Consider the following 27,592-nt stretch of genomic DNA (forward strand, 5'->3'; position numbering starts at 1 on the left):
CCAGGCTAGAGTGCAGTGGCATGATCATAGCTCACTGCAGCCTTAAAATCCTGGGCTTAAGCAATCCTCATGTCTCAGCCCCCCAAGTCCCTGGGATTACAAGTGTGAAGATTTTAAAATATTACAGAGTGAAATACTATGTGGTCCTGAAAGACTGAGATAGATCTCTATGTTATGAGGTGGGAAGATGTCCAAGAGGAAATAAATAATTGCTGAACAGCACATTAACCATCGTATTTTTTTAAAACGTGTATGTTTATACATGTTGTGTGTTAATTTCTCTATGCCTCAGTTTTCTCATCTGTAAAATAGGCATGATAATGGTATCTGCCTCATGACTTGTGAAGATAAAATGAGATAACCTAGGTAGAGTGCTTAGAACGTTGACTGACACATAGTGCTATGTGTTTGCTGTTACTATTGTTATATTAATATATAGGCAATATCAGAAAGTTTATACTCCAAATCGTGACAGTTTACCTTTGAGAAGTAGAATTGGCTTGGGGAGGGGGCAGACATGAGCAGGCAGGGACTTCTTATATTGTATATTTCCACATAATTGTTTATAATGGGCAGGCCCATCCTTGACCAGTCATTCTTGAGCTAGGAGCCTAGACAGTGAAGAAAACGGCAGCTCCAGTTTGGGGTGCTCATTGAGACCTTCAGAAGAGAGATTCCCCAAAGGAAGGAGAAAGGGAAAGGAGGGTGATGGTGTGGGGAGATGGGAAGGATGTTGATAGATTCCATCGTGGCTACTGAAGCTCTTTTTGAAAACCCCTGACCTAATTAAATATTTTAAAATTTTAAATTGCACAAGAACCTTAAGAAATCCAACATTTATCTGGATTTATCTTTTTTATAATTCACTGTTACATTTATACTAAAAAGGTGATTTGTGTTTAATTTGACTTGTGAATAAATACTATAGAAAGTTATTGCTCAAAGTACCCAAAAAAAACATTTAAAAATAAATGGTATAGAAGGAACAGGATTGAAGTTAATAAATAAAAATTTATATATATATATTTTTGAGACAGAGTCTCACCCTGTCACCCAGGCTGTAGTGCAGTGGCATCATCATAGCTCTCTGCAACCTCAAACTCTGGGCTCAACCAATCCTCCTGCCTCAGCTGCTTGTGTAGCTGGGATTACAGTTGCGTGCCACCATGCCCAGCTAATTTTGTATTAATAAATATTTTGTAGGGACAGGGTCTCACTGTGTTGCTCAGGCTGGTCAAAATTTTGATGTTTTATTTTATTTTAATTTTTTTGCATTTCTTCACATGTTCTAAAAAATTTTGATGTTTTAAAGAGACCACTAATTTCTCTTTAACTAGTGTTACTACCTCCATTATATAATATTATAAAGAGGGCAATTTTTGCACTTAAAAAGTCAAACAGCCAAAGCAAATATAACATTTATGAATTATTTTTTATCAGAGCCTTATGACATAGGCCTTGTTAGGACAGTATGACACATAAAATAAGCTAAGCCCAAATATGTGTTCTGTTAACTAACCCTTTGGAATAATGCCTACTGGAAGTGGATTAGACTCTGAGGCATACAAAGACTGACAAGATCTGGCTCTGACCTCAAGCAATATGCCAGGTACTGATTTGCATTTATTATCTCCTTTTATGTTTAAAACAACCCTGTAGGGCAGGTTTCTCATCCTTATTTTATATAAAAGGCAAGTGAAGTACAGAGAGGTGGCCATGCATCTGGTAAGCACTGGAATTAGAATTGAAACCAGCTGGTTCCGTTGTACTTCCCTGCCTCCAGTAAACATGGAGTGTGGCTGGGTGATGTGAGCTCTGTGTGGAGGGCACACTGAGAATTCTCAGGGACATCAGTGATCATCTAGTCTAGTGACTTTCAAGCTATAATTTTTTTAATAACTGTTTTATTGAAATAGGATTTACATACCATACTATTCTCCTATTTCAAGTACGCAATTCAGTAGTTTTTAGTATAGTCACAGAGTTGTATAGCCATCACCACAATCAATTTTACAACATTATCACCTCCCAAAAAGAACCCATACCCGTTAGCAGTCAGTCCCCTTTCCTCTCACCACTAGTCCTAGGCAACCACGGATCCTCTTCTGTCGCTATAGATTTGCCTATTCTAGACCTTTCATATGTTGTGGCGTGTATCAACACTTCATTCCTTTTTATGGCCGAATAACATTCCTTTGTAGGAATATACCATGTTTTGTTTATCCATTCATCAGTTGATGAACATTTGGATTATTTTCACTCTTTGACTATTGTGAATAATGCTGCTATGAACATTTGTGTACAAGTTTCTGCATGGATATATGTTTTCATTTCATGTGTGTATACACACACACACGTGCACACACACACACACGCAGGAATAGAATTGCTGGGTCATGTGGTAATTCTGTGTTTAATCTTTTGAGGACTTGCCAAACTGTTTTCCAGGGTGGCTGCACCATCTTACATCCATACCAGCAGTGTATGAGGGTTCCAGTTTCTCTACATCCTCGCCAATGCTTGTGAAACTATAATTCTTTTAACCACAGCCCACAGTAAGAAATATTTTACATTCCTACTCAGTTTACACACAAAAATAACTGAAACAAAAGCTTTATGAAAGCATATTTGCTTGTACTATGTGTGATGCACTCTGACATTTTCTGTTGGATTCTCTTCTTTTTTATTAAAACAAACATGCTGCTTCTGACCACTAAAATTGATTTCATAACTCGATAATTGTGACTTGCAGTTAGAAAAATCCTAGGCTATTTTACCTCCTTCATTTTATTCTAAAGGAAAAAGATACCCAGAGAGGTGGCTTGTTCAGGATCACACTGCTAATTAGTGGCAGATCCAAAATTAGAGCCCAAGCCTGTTGGTTCCCTGTTTTAACTTTGACATCTCAATAAATTATAGTTGCCCTCATATTCAGTAGATAAAAATAAAATAGAGTTTCTGTTTAGATAACTTTTTTAACCTTTCTATATTTTTCTCAAGAAGCATTTTTTTTAATAATTTTTTTGGGTGAGGGTCTTCTGGTAAAGACCAGAAAACTTGCTAGACAATTTCTAAAAGAGCTGTAACACTTAGCAGCATTTTAAATTCAGCAACAAACCAGAATAGAGAAAAAAGAATGAAAAGAACTGTATTTTATTATCATGAGTCATTTGTCTACACAATGATTTTTGTGCTGTCTAAGCAGAAAGTTCTAAATGAACCTAGATGATGGGCATCAAATTAGATCAGATTTATCAGTTCAGTGTCCCAGATTCATTTTTGACCAAACCGCAGTGTACCTTTAAAGGTCATCCATTCTCCTTACACTGCCAAATTTGAATGGCAATCTAAAATTGAAGTAGGCACTATAAAAAAATTTATGTTGCTGTTTTTCTGTTTATCTTGGAATATTTATAGGTCTTAAACCATTTAATTCAGAGTTTTCCAACATATGATGGGGGAAGCTCTAACATTAGAGTCAATTCAAAGTTCTTGTTAAAATGTAGTCTTCCTGGGCCCTTCTCCAGACCTAATGAGTCAGAATCATGGAATGGGGCCTGGAAATTAGTATTTTATACAAGTTTCCCAGGTGAGTCTGTGTACACTCAAGTTTGTGACCTACTGAATTCAGTTTTTTTCCCTTTTATTTCTTTGGTTTCTAGAATTACTATTTGGCTTTATTACCTGTAGAGCCAAACAGTTATTCATTAGAATTTGTAAGAAAACACCTGAATTATGTCAGCAGAGAGATTTAACTACAACAATCTATATTGATGGGGTTCAGTCTTATTCTACCTGAGTTTACTGCCGGAGAGCATTTTTTGATGGCTATGTCCACTGCTCTTCCATAATTTGGAATTATTTATTTTAAAATAGACACAACTGTGTTAGTCCTTTTTGCATTGCTATAAAGGATTACCTAAGACAGGGTAAGAATTCATAAAGAAAAGTTTATTTGGCTCACAGTTCTGCAGGCTGTATGAATAGCATGGCATCAGCATCTGCTTCTGGTGAGGGCTTCAGGGAGCTTCCAATCAAGGTAGAAGGTGAAGGGGGGAGCAGGCTTGTCACATGGCAGGAGAAGGACAAGAGAGGGTGAAGGTGGTGTCAGCCTCCTTTAAACAACCACCTCTCACATGAACTAATAAAGTGAGAAGGGCGAAGGGCACCAACCCATTCATGAGGGATCTGCCCCTATGACCCAAACACCTCCCACCTGGCCCCACCTCCAACACTGGGGATGGAATTTCAACATGAGATTTGGAGGGGACATATATCCAAACTGTATCAATAACCTATTAGATTTTTTCATTTTCTTTACCCCAAAACATTAGCCTCTAATAGCTGAATCCAACAAATGAGTTCAGATACCTGGGATCCCTCCCTTCATTAACAAATGCTTGAGTGCCCACGATTGTGTCAGGCACTTTTCTGAAGGTTAAAATATGGTGTGATAAAGAAAAAACTACAATGTGATCAATCAGGATTGGGTCTAGTACTTTGGGAATTTAAGAGGAACCTGACCTAGCCCAAGCTTGAGGGATCAAAAAAGGCACCTGGGGCCGGGCACGGTGGCTCACGCCTGTAATCCTAGCACTCTGGGAGGCTGAAGCAGGTAGATCGCTCGAGGTCAGGAGTTCGAGACCGGCCTGAGCAAGAGCGAGACCCTGTCTCTACTGAAAATAGAAAGAAATTATCTGGCCAACTAAAACATACATAGAAAAAAATTAGCCAGGCATGGTGGCTCATGCCTGTAGTCCCAGCTACTCGGGAGGCTGAGGCAGTAGGATCGCTTAAGCCCAGGAGTTTGAGGTTGCTGTGAGCTAGGCTGACGCCATGGCACTCACTCTAGCCAGGGCAACAAAGCAACACTCTGTCTCAAAAAAAAAAAAAAAAAAAGACACCCGGAAGAAAGTTTCCTCTAAGCTGGGACCTACAGCACAAGGCCAGGCAAGGGCTCAAGCATTTGCAGACAGAGGGTCGCAGTATGCTCAGAGGCAGCAGTGTGCTCACAGAAAGGCCTGAATCAGGAGGTAAGTTGGGCCTCCCTAAAGGAGTGAGCAAACATTTGTGCAAAGTCTGTATGTGAAAGAAAATAAAGCAGGAAAGGGAGTAAAAATATTGATTAATAAAGATTTATTAAGCATTTATCAGGTGCTAGGTAGTGTTGTACATACTTGACATTTAAGAACTTGTTTAATTCTCACAACATTGAGGTAAGTTCTTTGATCGCCAATTTACAGATGAAGAAACTCAGAGTTTAATAACTTGCCCAAGATCACACACCTAGTAAGTGGTATGAGATTCAAACAACTAGATTCTAATCCATGGCCTGTGCTCTTAACCTCTTCCCATTTTCTCTCCACTACGTGTCACTGTGTTAGGCATTTTATATAGAATTTTTGACTAGTTAAGGTAGGTGGTGGTATATGCCTCAGAGATTTGCACATGATCACTGTAATTAGAAAGAGGCAGAGTGAGAACCTATAAGACCTCATTTTTTGTTTTGTTTTTTTTTTTTTTTTGGTCCTGTCACTTGTCTGGACTGAATTATTGGTTTTTTCTTTTTTTAGAGACAGAGTCTTATTGTCTTGCCCAGGCTGGTATCGAACTCTTGGGCTCAAGAGATCCTCCCTTCTCAGCTCCCAAGTAGTTGGGGTTCTAAGCTCGCCACTGCACCTGGTTAAGTCCTTTTTAACTTTAAATCTTGTGTACATTTTGTTATACTATCTTCCATGTTATGTTATTTTGTATGATGTAAGCAAAAATTCATATGCCAACTCTTTGGAGAAAAATTATTTGTGATTAAATTTAATTTGAGGGCTAGAGGTTAAGAAAAGATAATACCTATGACTTGGGTTGTGTTATGTTGTATATTTAGAGAACATATGAAACTGTCCAGCATGCCATGGAAATTCTAGGACTGGAAGTCAAGAAAGTTAGGTCTTACCATCCAGATTTGGGAATCATCTGGTATAAGTCACCTTTGATAACTTGAGAATAGGTGAACTCACTCAGAGGAGAGAAACTGACCCTTGAGTAATTTCTGGGAGCAAGGATGACAGGAGGGAGAAAAAGGATTCTGTGAGAAGATTGAGAGGTGAAATTGCTTCTCAGTTACACAACCTCTTTTTTGTTGTTCTTGCTCTAGATCCTAGTGTTTTTTAAGGCACAAAAACATCCTTAAAAGGAGATTTTAAAAGAAATTGAATGTTACTGTAGTGACTGTGTCTTGATGCAAATATCTACATCCTTGTTGACCCCTGGGAATTTGGTCAATGTTACAATTGTCCTATTGTCTAGATATATGTTTCTACAGATACCTTGCTGAAGCTCTTCCAAGAACAGTAGCAATGATTATTCTAACATGCCTACAGATTTGTCTATCATCATATTTCTGAATAATAGAATAGTGAGTCTTTTATGTATAATATTTGAAGTTATTTAGTGGCTCCATTTTTTTCATATCACTTGAGTTTGTATCAGAGTTTGAATAAGCTAAAATTACTGAATCATTCATAGTTCTGAAAAATATGTGCTTTCTCAACAACTGGTCTTGGGACTGCATGATAAGCATTCATTTTGTATACTAATTGTGTTTCAGATAAAGGTTAAAGCTTTGTGCAATTCATTCAAGACATGTTTATAGGGTTCTTTATATTTAGAAAGCAATATACTAGATGCCAGAAGGGCAAAAGGCAAAGATCTGTCTCCTGACCTCAAGCATCTTTCTATTGAGAAAGATTTATAAAATTATGATAAGGCAGAGGAAGGGACCAATGGTGATTAGGAATAGGGCTGGGGCAGTTCAGGAAAGGGTCCTTTGAAGAGATAGTTCTTCAGCTGAGTCTTTAAAGGTGAATAGATTGAGTAGGGCATGACATTCCAAGTGGAGTGAAAAAATGTGTGGTGTATCAAGGGAAGAGAAACTGGTAATGGCATGATTTCACAGATTCTAGATCTCTTTTCAGAAATCAGAGTTCTGTGGGGCTAGGCTTCTTACTATCAGAGAAGGAAGTTACAAATAAGCAAAGAGGGAACACTACAATGGATCTTGTGATGCTGGAGTCAGAAGTATCTGTATGAATTTATAGTTTATAAAATACATATAGACAGATACAGAGATAAATATAGAAATGTGTATATACATCAGTTAGGATACATACCTATATTTCCTGGTTCTGTCCACAAAGAGAGCCTGTGAAAAAAGCAGTGACATCTCAGTAGCAATGAGCATACTAGTCCCCAGATCTTGGTTTCTCCAATAAAAGGAAACGGGGCTTCTCAGAGAAGTAATTGATTCCAGGACTGGGGCACTGCAAATACAAGATGAGCCTGGAACATCTTGTAGTTCTAAAAAGTAAGGAAGTGCTTAAATAACAACAAAAAAAAAGAGGACATGTAGAAGGAACACTGGAGCCCAGCTGCAAGAGCTCCAAATGGCCAAAGCTGGAATGACAGTATTGGATGATGACCTAGGGAATAAAATAAGTGTCTATGAGACCATACTAATATAATACAAATAAATGGGTGAGAAAGGACAAATCTTTCTTATAGAAGAATTCCAGTTAATAAAGGTAAAAGGGATGAGGGCAATAGGAAATCACCATTAGAATACCACAATAATGGCGAGGCGCGGTGCCTCACGCCTGTAACCCTAACACCCTGGGAGGCTGAGGCAGAAGGATTGCTTGAGCTCAGGAGTTCGAGACCAGCCTGAGCAAGAGTGAGACCCTGTCTCTACCCATCTCTACCAAAAATAGAAAAAATTAGCAAAGTATGGTGACATTCACCTGTAGTCAGTCCCAGCTACTCAGGAGGCTGAGGCAGGAGGATCACTTGAGCCCAGGAGTTTGAGGTTGCAGTGAACTAGGATGACAGGATGATGCCACTGGACTCTAGCCTAGGGTGACAGTGAGACCCTGCCTCAAAAAAAAAAAAAAAAAAAAACCAGAGTAACAATTGCAGTAGGCAAAATCCACCCATGAATGCGGAAATTACTGGGAAAAAGTTTAAGGAGAAACAGGATCAAAGTATCTCCCCCAAAATATTTATGAATTACAAAGGGAAAAAATAGTAACTTTACAGTGGAGAAACTTGGCAGATACCACCTTAACCAAGTGATCAAGGTTAACTTCACTGGTAATGAGATGTCAACACAATGTACCCTCTGATATGATGCACTGAGAAAGGTACATCAGCTCTGTATTATTCTTAAAAATCCATAACCTCGATCTAATCTGAGAAAGCATTATGTTTAAAAAAAAAAAAAAACTGGGGAGGCGGGCAGCCCCCACCCAGGCCCGAGCCGGCCTCCCAGAAAAAAAAAAAAAAAGAAAAAAAAATAAAAAAAAATAAAAATAAAAACTTTTTTTTTGGCTGGTTGTGGTGGCTTATGCCTGTAATCCTAGCACTTTGGGAGGCTGAGGTGGGAGAATTGCTTGAGGCCAGGAGTTCAAGACCAGCCTTGGCAACACAGTGAGACCCCATCTCTACAAAAAATAGAAATATTAGCTGGGAGTGGTGGTGCCCACCTGTAGTCCCAGCCTCTTGGGAGGCTGAGACAGGAGGATCATTTGAGCCCAGGAGTTTGAGGTTACAGTGAGCTATGATGATGCCACTGCACTCTAGCCAGGGTGACAGAGCAAGATCCCATCTCAAAAAACAAACAAAAAAACACTTTTTTTTTTTTTTTGAGCATTGCAAGATATTCCAGGCTGATCTTATATTTATCCCACCCCAGTTCTAGAATCAACCATTTCTCTAAGGATCCCTCTCTCTTTTTATTGGAGAAACCCAAATTGAGGAACATTCAATGTAATACCTGACCTGCTACTCTTCAGCCGTGTCAAGGTCATGAAAGACAAGGAAAAACAGAGGAATTGTCATAGGTTGGAAGACACTTAAGGAAACATGACAACTAAATACACTGTATGATTCTGGAACAAAGAAGACATTAGTAGAAAAACTGGTAGAACTTAAATAAATAAAGTCTACATACAGTTCATGGTATTGCACCATTGTCAATTTCTTAGTTTTGATAATTGTGCTTTGGTAATGTAAGAGAAAGCTAGATGAAGAGTACATAGGAACTCTTGTGCTTTCTTTGTAGCTCTTGTGTAAATGCACAATTATTTCAAAATAAAAGATTAAAGAACTGTTCCCTTCCAAAAATTTTTCAAGTATGTGAATGTAGTCACTATTTTTTGTACAAAATATAACCTGGACGGGCGAGGTGGCTCACGCCTGTGATCCTAGCACTCTGGGAGGCCGAGGTGAGAGGCTTGCTTGAGCTCAGGAGTTCGAGACCAGCCTGAGCAAGAGTGAAAGCCCATCTCTACTAAAAATAGAAATATATATATGTATATATATAAAACCTTAGAAATAATTGTAATTTATGTTTTGAAAAACATTATGTGGGGACATATTTCATGTTGTTTTTATTTAAAATTCCCCTTTGCAACTTGAAGTTTTTTAGGTTGTTTTTTTTTTCTTTTAATTAGTTGCTCCCTTTCACCTGTTGACATTCAGACTGGTAAGAGTTGTTGGTAGAAAAACTTTAAAACTCTACAATATATTTCTAAAAACTGTTTTAGTGAGTGAGTTCGTAGAGTTTGTACTTTGTTCTTTCTAACTCTTTGAGGCTGTGCTCAGGCAGCTATACCACTTGCATAAGTAACCATCTCAGGAGAAGAAAAAGAGAGAAAGAAAGGCAACTGAGATTGGATTTGTAAGAACAGGATTTTCTTAGTGGCTTTGGGGAGAGCTGATTGTGGGGCAGCTCGTTTGCTTTTGTTCCAGTCTGGTTTCTGAAAGAGAATTCTCTTGGCCAGGTGAGTCTGTAAATGAATTTATTAGGTTTCCTGGAGCAGCTCCCAGCCTCACCCTAAGCAATAGCCTGATGAAGCAGACACCTGGGGCCAAATTTCCCAGTGAGTCACTCTTAAACTTATCAGGGACCTTTGTTGACAGAGCTTTATCTCCAGGCCACAGCTCACTCTAGGACAGTTTAGCTGTCCCACCTCAAGCTACCTGGTTTGGAAAAATAACATTAAACTGGGAGTTAGAACTCCAGCTCTAATAGTAACTAACTGGTGACTTTGAGAAAATCATTTGACCTTTATTTATGTGGCTCAGTTCCCTCACTGTGAAAAAGGGGATTTAGTTACTTGTTTTGTAAGCTACTCTCTTGATGAAAAAAATCTGCAGTTTGTGTCTAAAATTGAGGGCATTTTCTTTCTCAGCAAACAGCTCCCCTTTCTATAATGTGTAACCCATTACTATTTGTTATACCACTATTATTCCAATCTCTGAGGCTAAAAATCTTAGAGTTTATTTTTGTTATATCCATTTTCTTTAACTCTTACACACTGCCGTCTACCAATCCAGCAGTTCTTCCTTCACAGTTGAAGTGGTAGTAGAATGCATGTGACTTAAGAGAATGGGGTTTTAGAGTCTGAAGGTCTGAAAATGGGACTCTTATCTCAGAGATACCAGGTGGGTGGAGATACCACACTTTTAATACAAGCCTTTGAAAACAGGAAAGGTGGATTTAATCATTATTCATTACTTGTAGTGGAAAGAAAATGGACTTTGGAGTCAAACAGATTATGAGTTTGAATCTCAGCTCTGCTACTTTATAGCTAAATGATCTTTGTAAAGTTATTTAATATGGCTGAATTTCAGTTTCTTTATCATAAATACAAGATAATAAAACCAATCATGTAGAGTGGTTATGAGGATTAAGTGAGATATGTGCTTTGTATAAAGTAGATGTTTTAAAATGTTTGTTTCCTTCAAAGAGTCTGATTTCTAACCTTTTTAAATTTGTAGTTTCCTGTTATGCATCACTTGGATTTTTCTTGCTGATGTGTGTATCTCAACATATGTACAGCAAAACGTATCATTGTCTCTCTCCTTTCTATATTTACTCTCTGTTAATGGCATCAGCAGCATCAACAACAGCCTTCTAGTCTTTCAGGTTTGATGATGCCAGCTTTGATTCCTTCTCTTACCCTAAATCCATTTTATTCTAAGAACTGTCAATTCTCTCTTCCCACTTTTCCATTCTGACCTACCCTAATTTAATTTAAGAATTTAAACTTTGGCTGGGCGTGGTGGCTCACACCTGTAATCCTAGCACTCTGGGAGGCCGAGGCAGGAGGATCTCTCAAGGTCAGGAGTTCGAGACCAGCCTGAGCAAAAGCGAGACCCCCATCTCTACTAAAAAAATAGAAAGAAATTATATGGACAACTAAAAATGTATATAGAAAAAATTAGCCGAGTATGGTGGCGCATGCCTGTAGTCCCAGCTACTTGAGAGGCTGAGGCAGGAGGATCGCTTAAGCCCAGGAGTTTGAGGTTGCTGTGAGCTAGGCTGACACCACGGCACTCTAGCCTGGGCAACAAAATGAGACTCTGTCTCAGGAAAAAAAAAAAAAAAGAATTTAAACTTTGATTACCTCTCACTTAGACAGTTTTAGGATATTCTTGACTGGTAATTTAGACTCCAGTCTTTTCTTAGCAAGTTGCACATTGCTGCACAATAGTCTTTTTATAAAGCATAATGTTTATTATTTTACTTTTTCAGAAACTTTATGTGTTCCACCATAGAGACAGAGTAATCCACTACAGAGATCTTATCTTACAGATGTGGATATTGAAGTTCAGGGAAATTATTTTTTGTATTCGCCGTAAAGGTCATGCATGTGCGAGGAATAGCACATTAAGACTAGACCTCATCTCCGCTCACTCACAGGCTAGTTTTTCTGCTATTGGAATATGGCCCAAACTCTTTAGTGTGGTTTTCAAGGCTCTTCCCAGTCAGGCCTCATTCTGTCTTTTCCTACCTTATCTTCAACTTCTTTTGTACCTAGAGTTTAACTCACTCCTCAAAGATGTTAGTGCTGTTCCTCCTGCCTGAGATGTGCTTTCTTCCTCCTGCCCTAACTTTGTTGAAATTCCACACATTCTCTACATCCCAATTCAATCTGATGTCTTTTCCTTTCCCTCCCACCAAGCCAGAAAATGAACTTCTGAATTCCTAGACCATTAATTTTCTCTAGCTACATTCTGCCTTGTGCTGTAATTATTTGTGTACTATAGATTATACACACCATTCGGGCAGGAGTCTCTCCCTATGTCTTGGAGGAAATAGTTATTCAGTAACCTGATACCAGAGTCTATCAAAAATCACATACTGATTCTCACCTTGATATGTTTCATAGGTGCTAATCACATTGCTAGGAAATAACAGTATGCTTCTGTGAAGACAAGTGTGGCCAGGATGAAGGCCACCTCATTTCCTCAGTGTAAGGTGTGCTTCCTCTACCTGTATATGTTTTAACTTTCCTTGGCTTTGTGGCCGAGAGTAATTAAAACCATGGACTTAGACTTGGGAATTAACTCTTTTTTCTTTATCATGCTCAGCTTTTCCTTTTTTTTTTTGTTTGAGACAGGGTCTTACTCTGTTGCCCAGGTTAGAGTGCAGTGGCATCATCATAGCTCACTACAACTTCAAACTTATTGGATCAAGTGATCCTCTTGCCTCAGCCTCACAAGTAGCTGGGACTACAGGTGCGACACTATGCCTGGCTAATTTTTGTATTTTTTGTAGAGACAGGGCCTTGCCATTTTGCTCAGGCTGGTCTTGAACTCCTGCCCTTAAGCTGTCTTCTCGCATTGGCCTCTCAAAGTGCTGCGATTATCGGCGTGAGCCACTGCGCCCAGACTGCTTTTCGTTTTTTAATAAACAGATTTATGAAAATATCTTGTGTATTCTCTCCCCCTTTGATCCAGAATTGATTGTTGTAGAAGAACTGACAACATTTATACTCACACCTATGTTGGAAGCATATTTGTACCAAATAATGTCTTACAGTGTTGGTCAGCATTTCCCAAACTGGGCTTATGGAGTCACTATTGTGGTTTTACATAATTAAGTTTAGCAGAATTGATTGTTGTTTCCGTGTCTTTTTCTCCTTAGAGAAAAGGCTGACAATGTTTGGTGGGTCTGCCAGTTACATACTGGAAAGCAGATAGACAAATAGGTTTCATATATTATTTGGTACATTCAGGTTTATTTCAAAATACATGTGTAGAATTAATATTGTTTTATCCATAAAGAAGAGATAATACAAAAAACTAACATTTATTGCTTAACTTATTTTGTATCAGGGTCTTCTTTATCTTATTTATTCTTCATAAGAATACTATGAAGTGTAAGTACTATTATTATGGAGAGAAATCTAAGTTTTAGGGAAATTTCGCTTTGAGTGATGAAGCCAAACCCATGCTTAGACTTATCTCTGTACATTGAAGGGTACTATATTGCCTTCCAACATGGGGATTAAAAACAAATCAACAAAAACAACAAAACTAGTATTATTTTCAGATGAGGTTTTAGTTGGAAGAACAAATATTACACGTTGGAAAAGTAGTGTGGTCTCTTAGGATTGACCATCACGTACTTCGTGTCATAGGACTTTTAGTGTGAAATGGCCGCCCAAGTTGGTCAGTTAAACACCCTTGTGTTCTACTGTTGTCAAGGCTGTTGGAGCAGTACCTGATAACTATACATTCTACTAGATCAGTTATACTCTGCAGTTGTCAAGAGAGCTGCAAGTATAGTGCTTTAATCTATATTTTTCACTCTTCAAATAAGGAAACTATTGACTCATTTCTAATCTCGCCTCTTCTGGACAAAGATTGGAACTCCTTTGGTAATTACTGGGGCAAAATAACCAAACAATCCAGGTTGATGGATGGGGACTAGATGATATCAAGGGTATGGCTTTATGTATTCTTTGGCTTAAAGGGACTTTAGAAAAGAATTTTATATAGAGGTTTTAGTTCCTGAACTTAAAGTATATTATACTTTCCCCAATTTTTAAAAGCTTTAAAGTAATAAGAATTATAACAACAGCCAATGTTAATGTATTACACTTAAAGTGTTCTTAATACTACTGTAACATGCCTGGTATCTTAAATATATTATCTCCTTAAATCTACATCAAAGTGCTATAAAAATAGGTATCATCCTCATTTTTCAGCTGAAGAAACTAAAACCGAAAAGATTACATAATTTGTTCAAGGTAACAAAGTTACAGTTTCACCCAAGTATGTCTTGCCTTAAAGCCCCTGCTATCATACCATGCTGTGTCCCCAGCTCTCTCCCTGTCTCCGAGTGGCCGGTGCCACAGAGCTTGGGGAGAGAGGGCAGCCAAAAGAAACTTGAATGTCAGGAGAACCTAATTTGGACCTGGTTCTACTGAGATGCTGATTGTGCCTCTCCTGGGATGTAATTCAGAAAGAAGAAGGGGAACATTTCACTCCAAATGTGACTTTGGAACAGAGTTAAGTTCAGGGAAAGGCCAATTGATGTTTGCACAGTGGGGTCAGTCATAAAATGATGGAACTGGAAGGGACCTTAGAGATCATCTGGTCTAACCTTCTCCTTTTACAGAAAACTACAACCCAAAGATATTGAATCATTTGACCAAGGTTACACAGTTTTGGGGAAAATTGGTAGAGGAGTGTGGTCTGTAAGCTTAGAGCTCTTAGCTCTCTCACTTGTACCACACTGCTGCCAATCCTTGGGTGCTGGAGAAACCTCTTACGTGTCTAATGTTCTGACTTTCTTTATTGCCTAGGTATTTCGGTATCTGTAGACAAGATGGAATCAACTCCATTTAATAGACGGCAGTGGACTTCACTATCATTGAGGGTAACAGCCAAAGAACTTTCTCTTGTCAACAAGAACAAGTCATCGGCTATTGTAGAAATATTCTCCAAGTAAGTGCTGATCCTGGTCCAAAAGGACCATCTGTCTGAAGCACACATTACCACCTGTCAGGGACATTGGTGGAGGAAGTACATGATGTAAAAATGGCTTTACTGACCACCTCCCGGATTTCAAACACTAAACAAGGCACTGTGGAAAAGGCAGTAGTCAAAAACACATTCTCTGTTTTTGAGTTTTTGTTTAGTTTGAGGAAGAAAAGTTACAAATACAAAAGATAATTATAAAACACAAAAGATAATTATAATTTTAAAGCAAAAATATCAGCAGGTCTAAAATGAAAGGAGTGAGGACTAGATACAGATTAAGAGAGGGAGTGACCATTGTAGGCAGGAGCTAATCCTCTCTGGCTGAGATGAGTTTTGAGGCAAGTTTTCATTTGGTTAAAGGGAACATTAGGTGCACTCTCTACCTGCACTTTCCAGTATGGTAGCCACTATGTATGTGGCTATTTAAGTTTAAATTAATTAAAATTAAATAACATTTAAAATTTAGTTTATCAGCTGCACTCGTCACATTTCAAGTGCCCAATAACTACTTGTTGCTTGTGGCTACCGTAATGAACAGCACAGAAACATTTCATCATTGTGTAAAGCTCCACTGAACAGTGCACACTACACAGACAAACTGTAGCCCACTGACTGCATGTTTAGTAAACACAGCCATGCCCTTTTGTGTATTGTCTATGGCTGCTTTTGTGCTACAATATCAGAGTTAGGTGGTTGCAACAGAGACCTTATCACCCTCAAAGTCTAAAATATTTACTATCTGGCCCTTTATTTTTATTTATTTATTTATTTTTTGAGACAGGGTCTCACCCTATTGCCCAGGATAGAGTGCAATGGTGTCAACATAGCTCACCATAGCCTCAGACTCCTGGGCTCAAATGATCCTCCTGCCTCAGCCTCCCAAGTAGCTGGGACTACAGGTGCACACCACCATGCCCAGCTATATCTGGCCCTTTAATTAAAATTTTGCTGACTCCTGCTCTAGTCCATGAGTTCTTTGATATGAGGGCCCCTTTCCTGCTTATTTATATCCCTAGTGTGTAGCACAGTGATTGGAATATTGTAGGCATTCAACACATGTTCAAAGAATGGTATATTTAAATAATGTCCCAGAGTGGCAAACACATTGACTTCACTCAAGCAGAGATGCCATAGTGGGGAGGAGGCTAGGGCAGGAGGTAGGCTTACCTGCTAATAAATAGAGGTTGTTGATAGGAAGATACTGCACATTTATGAGAAGAAAGATGCTAAAGATTTAAAGAAAGTGATTTCTGGAAGCTGTATCTAGGACACAGCTAAATATCAATAGGAGGTTTCTATAATCAACAATGTCACCTTTTCTTCACTAAAAAATTCATTAACCACCTGCCATGTGGCAAACACTGCCTTTCCAAACTGTTAACCTTGGTTATCACTTAAGGTAGAGTGGAGGTTAGAGCAAAACTGCAGAGTCTTTTTTGCTTCTACATTATATATTTTATGTTGCCATAATTTTATGTCAAACATATATTATTCTTATCAAGAAAAGAAAATCAATAAAGATATTTCAGAAAAAGGGGACAGAAAGCTAGAAAGCTATTAAGACTTAATCTCTGACTTCAAGGAACTTAGTTTAGGTCCCCAAACTTTCCTGATCTTAAGAATCACCTGGGGTAGTGTTCATAATATGGTGTTCCAGTTATCTATTGCTATGTTTAAAAAAAAATCTCCAAGCTAGGCAAGGTGGTATGCACCTATATCCCCAGCTATTCAGAAGGCTAAGGCAGAGGATCTCTTGAGGCCAAGAGGTCGAGGCTGAAGTGTGCTATGATTGGGCCTGTGAATAGCCACTGCACTCCAGCCTGGGCAATGTAGCAAGACCCCATCTCTTAATTTAAAAAAAAAAAAAAAAAACTCCAAAATTTAGTGGCTTAAAATACTGACAGCTTTTTTTTTTTTTTTTTCTTATGAATCTCCAATTTGGGCAGGGTTTGTCTCTGCTCTACTCAGCATCAGCCAGGGTAGCCCAAAGGCTGGGTGCCATAGTCATCTAAAGGCTCACTTACTCACAAGTCAGGCAGTTGATGCTTGCTGTCATCTGGGATCTCAGCCGGGGACATTGTTGAAACACACATGGCCATTCCATGTGGCTGTTTGGCTTGGTGACTGCGTTCCAAGGGCAAGCATCCAGAGACGAAGAGAGGGAGGGAACAAAGATGGGAGGGAGCACGAAGTTGTATTGCCCTTTATTACCTAGCCTCAGAAGCCACACACTATCACTTTTCCCACATCCCCTCTTAGAAGTGAGTCACTAGGCTGGCTCATATTCAGGGGGAGAGGGGTTTGACTGTACCTTCTGATAGGAGGAACGTCAAAGATTTTTTGGACATGTTTTAAAACCATCCTATATGGCTTTCCAGGCTCCTCCTCTAAAGACCTTGATTCAATATATCTGGGATAGGAGCCAGGAATTTGTGTTTTTAACAAGTATCCTAGGTGATTTTTACCTTCAGGGAAACTTAGGAAGCACTGGTAGTAGAAGAGACGGACTTGTGAAACCAAAGCAGTGAACTTGAACGTAGAGCAGAATGAATAAGGTCTAAGATAGGAGGTTCAAGCAGAGGATTGTGGAAGCTGAACATGAATAAAGGGACTAGAAAAGCAAGCAGTCTGGCATGGAAAGGGTGATCTAGCAATCCCATTATTGGGCATCTACCCAAAAGAACAAAAGCATTCTATAAAAAAGACATGTGCACTTGAATGTTTATACCAGCACAATTCACAATTGCAAGGATGTGGAAACAACCAAAGTGCCCACCAATACATGAGTGGATTAATAAAATGTGGTATATGTATACCATGGAGTACTACTTAGCTATAAGAAACAATGGTGATATAGCACCTCTTGTATTTTCCTGGATAGAGCTGGAACCCATTCTACTAAGTGAAGTATCCCAAGAATGGAAAAATAAGCACCACATGTACTCACCATCAAATTGGTTTCACTGATCATCACCTAAGAGCACATTTAGGAATAACATTAATCGGGTGTTGGGCAGATGGTGGGGGGAGGGGATGGGTGTATACATACATAATGAGTGCGATGCGCACTGTCTAGGGATGGACATACTTGAAGCTCTGATTTGGGGGCAGGGGGCAAGGGCAATATATGTAACTTAAACTTTTGTACCCCCATAATATGCTGAAATTAAAAAAAAAATACAGTGGCAAGAAGGGACTGGTACTGTATAGTCAGAGCCAGATGGTGGAAGGTCTCAAATACTATGCTAAGGTTGGGATTTAGTCAGACAAACAGTGAATGTAATGGAAGGTTTTCATGTAGACAGCATGACATGATTAGACTTGTATGTTAGAACATGCTCTGGCAAAGTGTAAAAGGTATATTGGAAAGGTGAGAGATTGATAACATGGAGACCATTTGTGAGGCTCTCTTGGGAACCCAAATGAAAGCTGTTGAGAGTGGAAGGCAACACGAATGAAAATGAAGGGGAGGATATGAGACAGTGTTAAGGTGTGATTAATGGGACTTGGAAACTCCCTATTCTGCAGAGAAACTTCTCCACATTCTTACCCTTTTTACTCTTCTTAGCCCCACCTATGTTTAAGTAAACATGCTTTCCTTTGACATGAATCTTGTCTCTGAGTAGTGGCTGCCTGTTCTTTCTGCACTTGCTTCCCTGAAATATTCTGGACCCAGGGGTCAGGGTTGCTGCTCCCCTACATCTCCAATACTGCTTCCCATGCATTGTTTCTCATGCCTGGTTCTGAACTTCTAAACCTGTGCTTTGAGGCTCACTTTGAACTATATCACACTCTTCTTATCTCCCCCTTTATTGCTGTACCAGCCTCTGGGCCACGCTCCTTGCCTTCACTTGGGGGTGCTGGCTTCCAGAGTCATTTAATTATCGGTGATTCTCATTGTGGGTGCTATTAGCATTTTGAGTGAGGCAGATCCTCCATATCCTTCTTAATCTTAGAGAAAATACAAAGAGACCTCAGAGGTCACCTTCTCATAGCATAGTAGGTTAACTGTCTTTTCTCCGTGAAGGTTATAAGGGCAAATGGGAATTATGCAAAACTATAAATCTTGAACCCATCAGTCAGAATCAGTATGCCAGGGACCATGCTAGACTCTTCATAGAAATATATACTATTTCTAATCTTAACAAAAACTATATGAAGCAGGGGCATCATCCCTATTTTGTAGTTGAGAAAACTGAGTTATAGAAAGTAAGTTGCCCAAGTTAATATTTGGCTTTGTTTCTGTCTAATGTCTTTCTTCAATGTGTTTATCTTAACATATTGAACTGGTTTTGGAAGACGAATAGAATTTTACTTGGTAGGCCATGAGAATGGTGGAGACATTCCAGAGAAAGGGAAACAACAGGATGTAAAGGCTCAGAAGTAAGACAGGTGGTCTTGTATACTTAGAGTGAAAACTGGGGAATCAGCCTGGATTTCTTTTCTAGGTTTTATACTCAGTGGAAACATGTTGTTAATATTGCTTAAGGTTTTTAGGGTTCATTCACTGTAGGTTCCCAAAAAAGATTGCAGGACTGTTTTCCACAAAGCATATACTAATTTCTATTTACAATTCCTAGTGGACTGGATTTTCTCTTATTTTGAAATACTCTATATTATGGGGTTTAGAATAAGTAAATTCTATATAAGCCTAGTTAAGAACTGTAGGAAACCTTAGGAGGTTTGTGATCAGAGATTAACATAAAAGTAGAGTTTAGAAGAAGCTTAATCTGGCCAATGTTCGTAGATAGTTGGGCTTTACTTTCTAATTGTTTTTAAATTTTTAATTAATTAATTAAATTAATTATTTTAGAGGCAAGGTCTCTGTTGCCCAGGCTGAAGTGCAGTGGCCACACCATAGCTCACTGTTCACTGTAACCTCAAACTCCTGGGATCCTCCTACCTCAGCCTCTGCAGTTGGTGGACTATAGGTGTGCACTACCACACCCAGCTAATTTTTCTATTTTTTTTTTTTTTTTAGAGATGAGGTTTTGGTATGTTGCCCAGGCTGGTTTCAAACTCCTGGCCTCAAGCAGTCCTCCTGCCTTGGCCTCCCAAAGTGCTGGGATTACAGGCATGAGCCACCACACCCGGCCTGACTCATATATTTTTGGAATTAAAGGGAATCTAACCCAGCAGTTTTTAAACTATCTTAATCAAGTTCTTCAGAGGAACCTCAGGGGCCAGTTCTGGAAAGATGGGAAGATCTAAAAGGCCCAAATCCCAGGCTCAGCCCTTTAGATTTCCCATTCTGGCAGTCCTGCTTTGATCCCTTTTATATGTTAGATTCTAAATTGGACAACATTTAAAAAGAGGGTTCTGCAGCTAGATGAGTTTGAAAACCATCAGTCTAGCTCAGCTTTGTCCCACTCCTTCGACACATAAGGAACTTGAGGTCCAGCAATTATAACTGAAGGTCGCACCCCAAGATGGTGGCATGGATAAACCTAGCCCAAAGACCCCACACCCCTTGCCGGCATGCCTCCATCTTATCACAGCTCCTCCTGCTTCTTCTTAGCTTCACCCATTCCTAGTTCCAGGAAAGAAGAGGGTTCATGTTTAGTTTTATGTGACTGTTCTTCCTTCATTAAGAAAAAATTGACCTTCAGATCTCCATGATTAACTTCTTTTGCTTCTCTGTAACATTTAGTGGTGAAATTGTTCCAGAAGAAAATACATTGCCTAAATCTTGGGAGTTTCCATTTTCTCTTTTTTGGCTCAGTGTTCCCTTTGCTCTATTTGAGGGCATACAGGCAAGAGTCATGGCTCAGGAACTCTGCTTTCTGGCCTTAGAAAAATTTGAGATACTGTTATTACTCCCCAGATAATTTTAGCATCCTCCATCAGCTGCCTGCCTCACAGCTGAGCATTAATGAGCAGTTGCAAGATTAAATTCCATATGTGAGGAAAAGGAGACTGGACTACAAGAAAATCTTGGAAGGCAAGTGGGACAAGATTTTAATTATAGAAATTTTATTGCAAATATTTTTTCCTCAAATTTGGATCTTCAAAATGCCTCGCCCACCTCCCTAAATAGGTGACCTCCACATTTTATGTCAGAACAATGCTAGTTGCTCTAAGTGCCTCTGGTAAAAGTCTGAGGCCTGAAGCCTGAATCCTGGTTGAACACTGAAAGCAGAAGTATTGAGCCTCAGAGTCTCTTAGCATTCTAAGAGTACAAAATATAAAAATATGAAGGACCTAACTTAGAAAAAAGTAATCATGTGGAGCCTTTTTCCCTGCGTATCTATTCTTTAGCAAGTACTTCATTACAAATTAAGGGTGGAGATATTTAAGTAGAAGTTTCAAAACAGAATTCAAGACAGCCATTGGTGTATACACCTGATTGTATAGATTCCTCGGTGCTGAAAGGACATGGCTGAAGATGAGAATTATTTTGATCTTTTTTTTTTTTTTTTAATCTATGTTTCTGTTACACAGTAAAGGATAGGGAACCTCTGAACTTATTTACTTATCTAACCACAGTATAAATACCTTGCCTTGGAGAACAATTGACTAAGTAGACATTTGTCTGCTGATTGGCTCCAGCTTTCATATATTATATTATTGCTGTAATATACTGTAGATGATTATCCAAGGGGTGTGGAAAACAAGTTCAAGGCCAGTTCTAAGTTATTCTTTAGCTACTGTGCACCATGTGAGTTTTCACTTTTAGGGACTCTCTCAGACAGATACATGAGGGCTGTCCAGAAAGTATCCAGCCGTGTAATATGAAAAATGTGTTAATATTGGCTGGATACTTTCCGGACAGCCCTCGTATAATAATCAGTACAAGTGGGAAAAATATATGTACAAAGACAATGGGGTACCAGAAACCGGAGCACTCTTGCAATGGTGAAAAACTGGAAACAATCCAAATGCCCATTAAAGGAGTGTGGATGAATTAATTATATTTATTATGGAAGAAAATTGCCGAGATTACCAAAGACTTCTGTGTTGCTAAATCAAGAGGATGTTTCTTAGCCTTTATCTTACATGACATCTCACCACTTTTTCCTTCTCAAATTTTTCTTCCCTTGGCTTCTCTGGAAGTCCCTTCCTTGTCATTCTGTCTTATCACTTTTCTGACTGCTGAACGTTAGGGTCTCCAGGACTGAGCTCTGGGCGTCTTCTCACACTACACACTCTTTGTAGATATTATCTACTCCTATGCCTTTAATACCATCTATGGGCAGACAAGTCCTAAATTTGTGTGACTAACTCAGACTCCTCTTCTGATGCATGTATGTAATCACTGCAACCACCAGATGGAAGTTTTAGTTAACATGGCTAGAGCTGAATGAACTTTCAATCTTCCCCAACTCCAGATTTGCTCCTCCTTCAGAATTCCCCATCTGAGTAAACATTACTTCCACTGACACAGCTGCCAAAAACCTGGGAATCATTCTTGACTTCTTCCTTCTTCCTCCTCCCCTCATTACCAACCTGTTAATTCTACCTCCGAAATTTATCTCAAATCTAGTAACTTTTCTTTACCTCCAGTGCCACCACCCTGGGCCCAGCCAGTGTTATCTCTCACTAATGCCACCTCCATTCTCAGCCCCCTCCAGTCCATTCTCCACACTCTTTCAAAAACATGAATTGAATCAATGACCATCCACTGTACCTAGTATTAAATTCAAAATCCTTAGTGTGGCCTGCAAACCCTGTGTGACCTGCCCCTGCCTCCCATTCCCATCTCCTGCCCTTTCACATTCTCAGTGTGCTTCAGCAACACTGGAGTTCTTTGTGTACCTTATACACAGGAGGCACTTTCTTGCCTTGAGGCCTTTACACGTGCTATTTTTCTGTGTCTGGAATGTTTTCTTTCCTCTTTTTGCCTGGCTAGCTTCTTCTTGTCAAACTTCAGGTCTCAGCCTAAAAGTCACTTCCTCAACATGGCTTTCCTTTTTTTTTTTTAAATTTTATTTTTAATTGACAATAATTGTACATATTTATGGGGTACAGCATGATGTTTCCATGCATGAATACGTTACAGAATTATCAAATCAGGCTAATTAACACAAGTGAGGCTTTCCTTGACCCCCTACTCTTTCTCAATTTGGTTCCTTTGTTAAGTAATTTAATTATAACACTGTTCTTTTTCTTCAAAGCACTTGTTGCTCTGTGTGCATGCACACACGTATTTGTGTGTTTATGTGTTTTGTTTAGTTTGGGGGGGGGGTCTCGATTTGTCACCCAGGCTGGAAGGTAGTGTACACTGTAGTGGCGAGATCATAGTGCACTGCAACCTCAAACCCCTGGGCTCAAGGGATCTTCCCCCGTCAGCCTCCCAAGTAGCTGGGAGAACAGGCTTTGCAGCTACCATGCCCAGCTCTTATGTGTTTTAATGTCTAAACTGTAAGCTCTCTGAGAGCAGGAATTTTGTCTCTTTTGGTTATTTCTTTTACTACTTTTTCTCTAGTGCTTGATACATAATGGGCACCAATAAATATTAATATTTCTTGAATGAAAACAGCTGTTTTGAATTTCTCTGAAATGAAAGATATAGAATAGTTTGTATAATATTATCTCATTTTTGTTATTTTAAAAATTTGCATAATCTAGATATTAATCCCTTATCAGATATGAGTTCCAAATATTTTCTCCCATCCCATAGGGCTTTTTCACTTTGTTGATAGTGTTCTTTGATGCACAGAAGTTTTGAATTTTGTTGAAGTCCAGTTTATCTATTTTTTGCTTTATGCCTCTGTTTTTGGTGTCATATCCAAGAAATCATTGCCAAATCCAAAGTCATGAGGCTTTTCCCTTGTTTTCTTCTAAGAGTTTTATAGTTTTAGCTCTTACAGTTAGATCTTTGATCCATTTGACTTAATTTTTTTTATATGGTATAAAGTAAGGGTCCAGTTTCATTTTTTTGCATGTGGATATCCAGTTTTCCCAGCATCATTTGTTGAAAAGACTGTTCTTTTCCCATTGCATGGTCTTGGCAAAAATCATTTGAGGCCAAGCATGTTGGCTCATGCCTATAATCCGAGCACTTTGGGAGGCTGAGGCCGAGGACTGCTTGAGGCTAGGAGTTTGAGACCAGCCTAGGCAAAATATCGAGACCCTGTTTCTACACACAAAAAAGAAAAATTAGCTGGGAGTGGTAGGATGCTCCTATAGTCCCAGCTACTTTGGAGGCTGAGGCAGGAGGATCCCTAGAGCCCAGTCTGAGCTGCAGTAAGCTATGATCACACCGCTGCTCTCCAGCCTGGGTGATAGAATGAGACCCTGTCTCAGGAAAAAAAAAAAAGAGAATAATTTTTTACAAAGAACCATCAGCAAAACAATCATTTGACTATATATGTGAGGGTTTATTTCTGAGCTGTCTTTTCTATTCCATTAATCTATATGTCTGTTTTTATGCCAATACCGTACTAAAATTTACCATTTTAAGCGTTCATAAGTATACACTTCAGTGGCATTGAGTACATTCATATTATTGTACAGCCATCACCACCTTCCCTTTGTCCTTTTTATTACTATATAGTATTCTATTATATGAGTAGATTATAATTTATTTGCCAGTGCTCTGCTAATGAACATTCCAGGTTGCTTTTAGTGTTTTGCTATTGCAGTTGATGCTATGATAAATAATGTGATATAAAAATCTTTTTTTCCCCTCATGTATCTATTGGATAAATTCTGGGAGCAAAATTGGTAAATTGTAACATTTGTGCTTTTGTAATTTTGGCAGATATTGACAAAATGTCTTACCAATTTATCCTCCCCCCAGCACTGTAAGATAGAACCTGTTTCCCCATACCCTCACCAATGCAGCATATTAGCTTTTTTTAAAAAAAATATTTTTCTACTTGACAGGTAAAATATCTTCTTAGTATTGTTTGAATTTGCATTTTGAGCTTGAACATCTTTTTTGTTTGTTAAAGAGCTATTTGATGTTCTTTTTGTGAACTGAATGTTTATATATTTGCCCATTTCTCTATTGAGTTGTTTGTCCTTTTCCTACTGATTTGTAGGAGTCTTTTGTATTCTAGGGAAATTAGCTTTTTGTCTGTAATATAAATTACAAATATCTTTTGGGATTGTCCTTTCAATCATAGGAGTTCTAATCCCACTTTTTTCCTATTTATGGTCAATGAAGTACCCAGAAATTTTTGGAAGTCCTTATGCCCCATTGGAAAGCTCTGCTCAGTTGCAAGGCAATACCCAGCTAGTGAATGAGATGCTGTTAATATCTGATGATTAAAATTAAACAGTGATAGGACTAGAAGAGCCTTAAGAAATACTCTCATGGCCGGGCGCGGTGGCTCACGCCTGTAATCCTAGCACTCTGGGAGGCCGAGGCGGGTGGATCGTTTGAGCTCAGGAATCCAAGACCAGCCTGAGCAAGAGCAAGACCCCGTCTCTACCAAAAATAGAAAGAAATTATATGGACAACTAAAAATATATACAGAAAAAATTAGCCAGGCATGGTGGCATATGCCTGTAGTCCCAGCTACTCGGGAGGCTGAGGCAGTAGAATCGTTTGAGCCCAGGAGTTTGAGGTTGCTCTGAGCTAGGCTGACGCCATGGCACTCTACCCTGGGCAACAGAGACTCTTGTCTCAAAAAAAAAATAAAATAAAATAGAAGAAATACTCTCACATAGTCACTTCATTTTGTAGATTAACCCTAAGTAAATGAAGCTATATAACCCAGGTCACATAGCAGGTAAGCAATGGTGCCAGAACCAGGACTATTCTCTGGCTTCCACTTTACATGAGGTCATGCTATTTAACACACTAAAAAAAGTTATGAGTTTATGAAAGCATTTATGAATTGAAAGTTGGTTTTGGTAGAGGAATGGGCCCTTTCCCATTCTGCTTTTATTCTTCTTTTGTTGCCTCCTTCCCTGATGCCTTGTGAATTCTGAAATTCTACTGTAAGTCAGAGAACAAGTGCCCTTTGAACAGTGCCCTTTTCTAGGGTTGGTGCTAACTGGGTTCTAGACATGCAGGCTGAAGGAGAAGCACATAGTGTGGATCTGCAAGTGGTGATGCTGCCTTCCATGCTTGACCCAGAGACCTGGAGGAAGCCAGGTTAAGGTTGTTCTGGGGAGGTCAGGAGATTTGCTGCAGCTTGGACATGCCAGGTCTCCTTAGTCTTTAAATGGAAAAAACCTGATCCTTCCTGAAAAGCCTTGGGACTTTGTTTCTCAGGGATTTTCTGATCCATGTAATTAAAATAATAAAAGCAATAAGAAATTTTAAATACAATGTTATATGCTTATTTATCAAATCTAAGATGTGATCAACTATGTAGGCTGTGCCACAATTTTATGTATCATTAAGAAAAATTGCTAATTAAATTGACCAATGCTTGCCTATCACATAAACTTATATATCACTCTTGTGTATAAATAAAAAAGTAAAATCATTTTTTCTTAAATGCCAAATCATGGTGTAATCTTTTTAGTGACATTTAAAACATGCAGTACCATCAAATACATGTCACTGAGCTAAAGTTAGTTATTGACTAATATCAGTAACTTAGACCGAATTCACACATGTACAGGCAGTGTGACTACCTCTTGACCATTTGGCTGACAACAGCTGTAAGATTTCAGAGGCATTAATATGGGAGAAGAAATGTGCATTTTAGAACTAATGCATTGCTGTATGCACTTGACTAATTCCAAAGCATTTTTATACATTTGATCCATTTAATCTTCTCAGCAACCCTGAAAGTAGATTGTAAAGCCATTTGCTAAGTAAGGAAACTGAGGCTTACAGAGGTTAATAACTTTCCAGAGAAAATAGTTAATAAGTGACAAAACTGGGACTTAAACCCCAGACTTTCTTCTCTAGCCAGTTATTTCCCAGCATTTGACCTCATCCATTTGGATCTTGCTGTTATAGCAGAGCAGATGCAGCCACAGGAAGTGAGGGCTGCTCTGATTCTCTGCTTCTTCTGATAGAGTTGATCAAAAACAACTGCTAGCAGAAATAGTTATGCGGACATGGTTTTCTTAAAGATTGAAAGAGTGAAAATACAAGTTTAATTTGAAGACATTCTCTTTTTTTCCCCCTTCCTTCTCCAAAGGTACCAGAAAGCAGCTGAAGAAACAAACATGGAAAAGAAGAGAAGCGTAAGTATTCAGAACCCGAAGGGCACGTGGCACTTCATGAGCAGAGCCTGTGTGGCCAAGCCACCTGCAGCCTCTGTGTGGCTTGGGTTTCGCATCAGCTGAGTGGACATTTGTGCCAGCTGGTCTGATTTGTGAGCCATTTGCTCAAGAGAACTTGGCTCAGGTGCAGGGAATCTTATTTTTTCACTGAGGTTCTCTTTTTGAACCACTTTTTCTTTCTTGTGTTGAGCGAAGGACAAAAGGGCAAGTGCTTTGCCTGAGGTTAGTGAAATGGCTTAGTACTTCTGCTAAAATTAGAACACAGGGTTTCCTAGGCTGTCATCCTTTCTTCCAAACAAACAACCAGAATTTCTGTATCTGTGCATTTAAATGGTAGTAGCTGTGCAGCTGTTTTCATCCTCTGGGTCCTTTGGTTAAAGCAAACTTCTTGACCCAGCCTAGTTAGCAGGTTTTCTAGCTGCAGGATCCATCCAAGGCAAAAACATACAGAATAAGCTCTCTGCTAGTACCCATTCTTTGCTCTCCTTGCTTGCAAACTTCCAGCTGGGCTGGATAATACGTGTCTTTTGAACTTTTACTTGATTTAATCTTACAAGGAAAAAAAAAAACTCATGTATTTGGGAAAGAGTTCTTTAATTTGGCTGACATTACAAAAACAACCTCCTGG

The 27,592-nt window shown here is 39.0% G+C and overlaps 1 protein-coding gene and 1 non-coding gene across 2 annotated transcripts in view; one reads left to right on the top strand and one right to left on the bottom strand.

Annotated features, from left to right (window-relative positions):
* The window catches only part of LIMA1 (LIM domain and actin binding 1), an 81,453-nt gene that overhangs the window by 13,410 nt on the left and 40,451 nt on the right, over positions 1-27,592 (top strand). Inside the window, exons 2-3 of the mRNA XM_045554943.1 lie at positions 14,652-14,793; positions 26,880-26,925. Of these exons, the coding sequence (XP_045410899.1) occupies positions 14,675-14,793; positions 26,880-26,925 (165 nt within the window). The 5' untranslated portion in view covers positions 14,652-14,674. The remainder of the gene's footprint in view (positions 1-14,651; positions 14,794-26,879; positions 26,926-27,592) is intronic.
* Positions 3,030-3,091, bottom strand: LOC123640898. Its single transcript, XR_006736131.1, has one exon. It is a non-coding gene; the product is annotated as a U7 small nuclear RNA (small nuclear RNA).

The sequence above is a fragment of the Lemur catta genome, chromosome 6, assembly GCF_020740605.2.
Source record: "Lemur catta isolate mLemCat1 chromosome 6, mLemCat1.pri, whole genome shotgun sequence".
In the NCBI taxonomy this organism is placed as follows: domain Eukaryota; kingdom Metazoa; phylum Chordata; class Mammalia; order Primates; family Lemuridae; genus Lemur; species Lemur catta.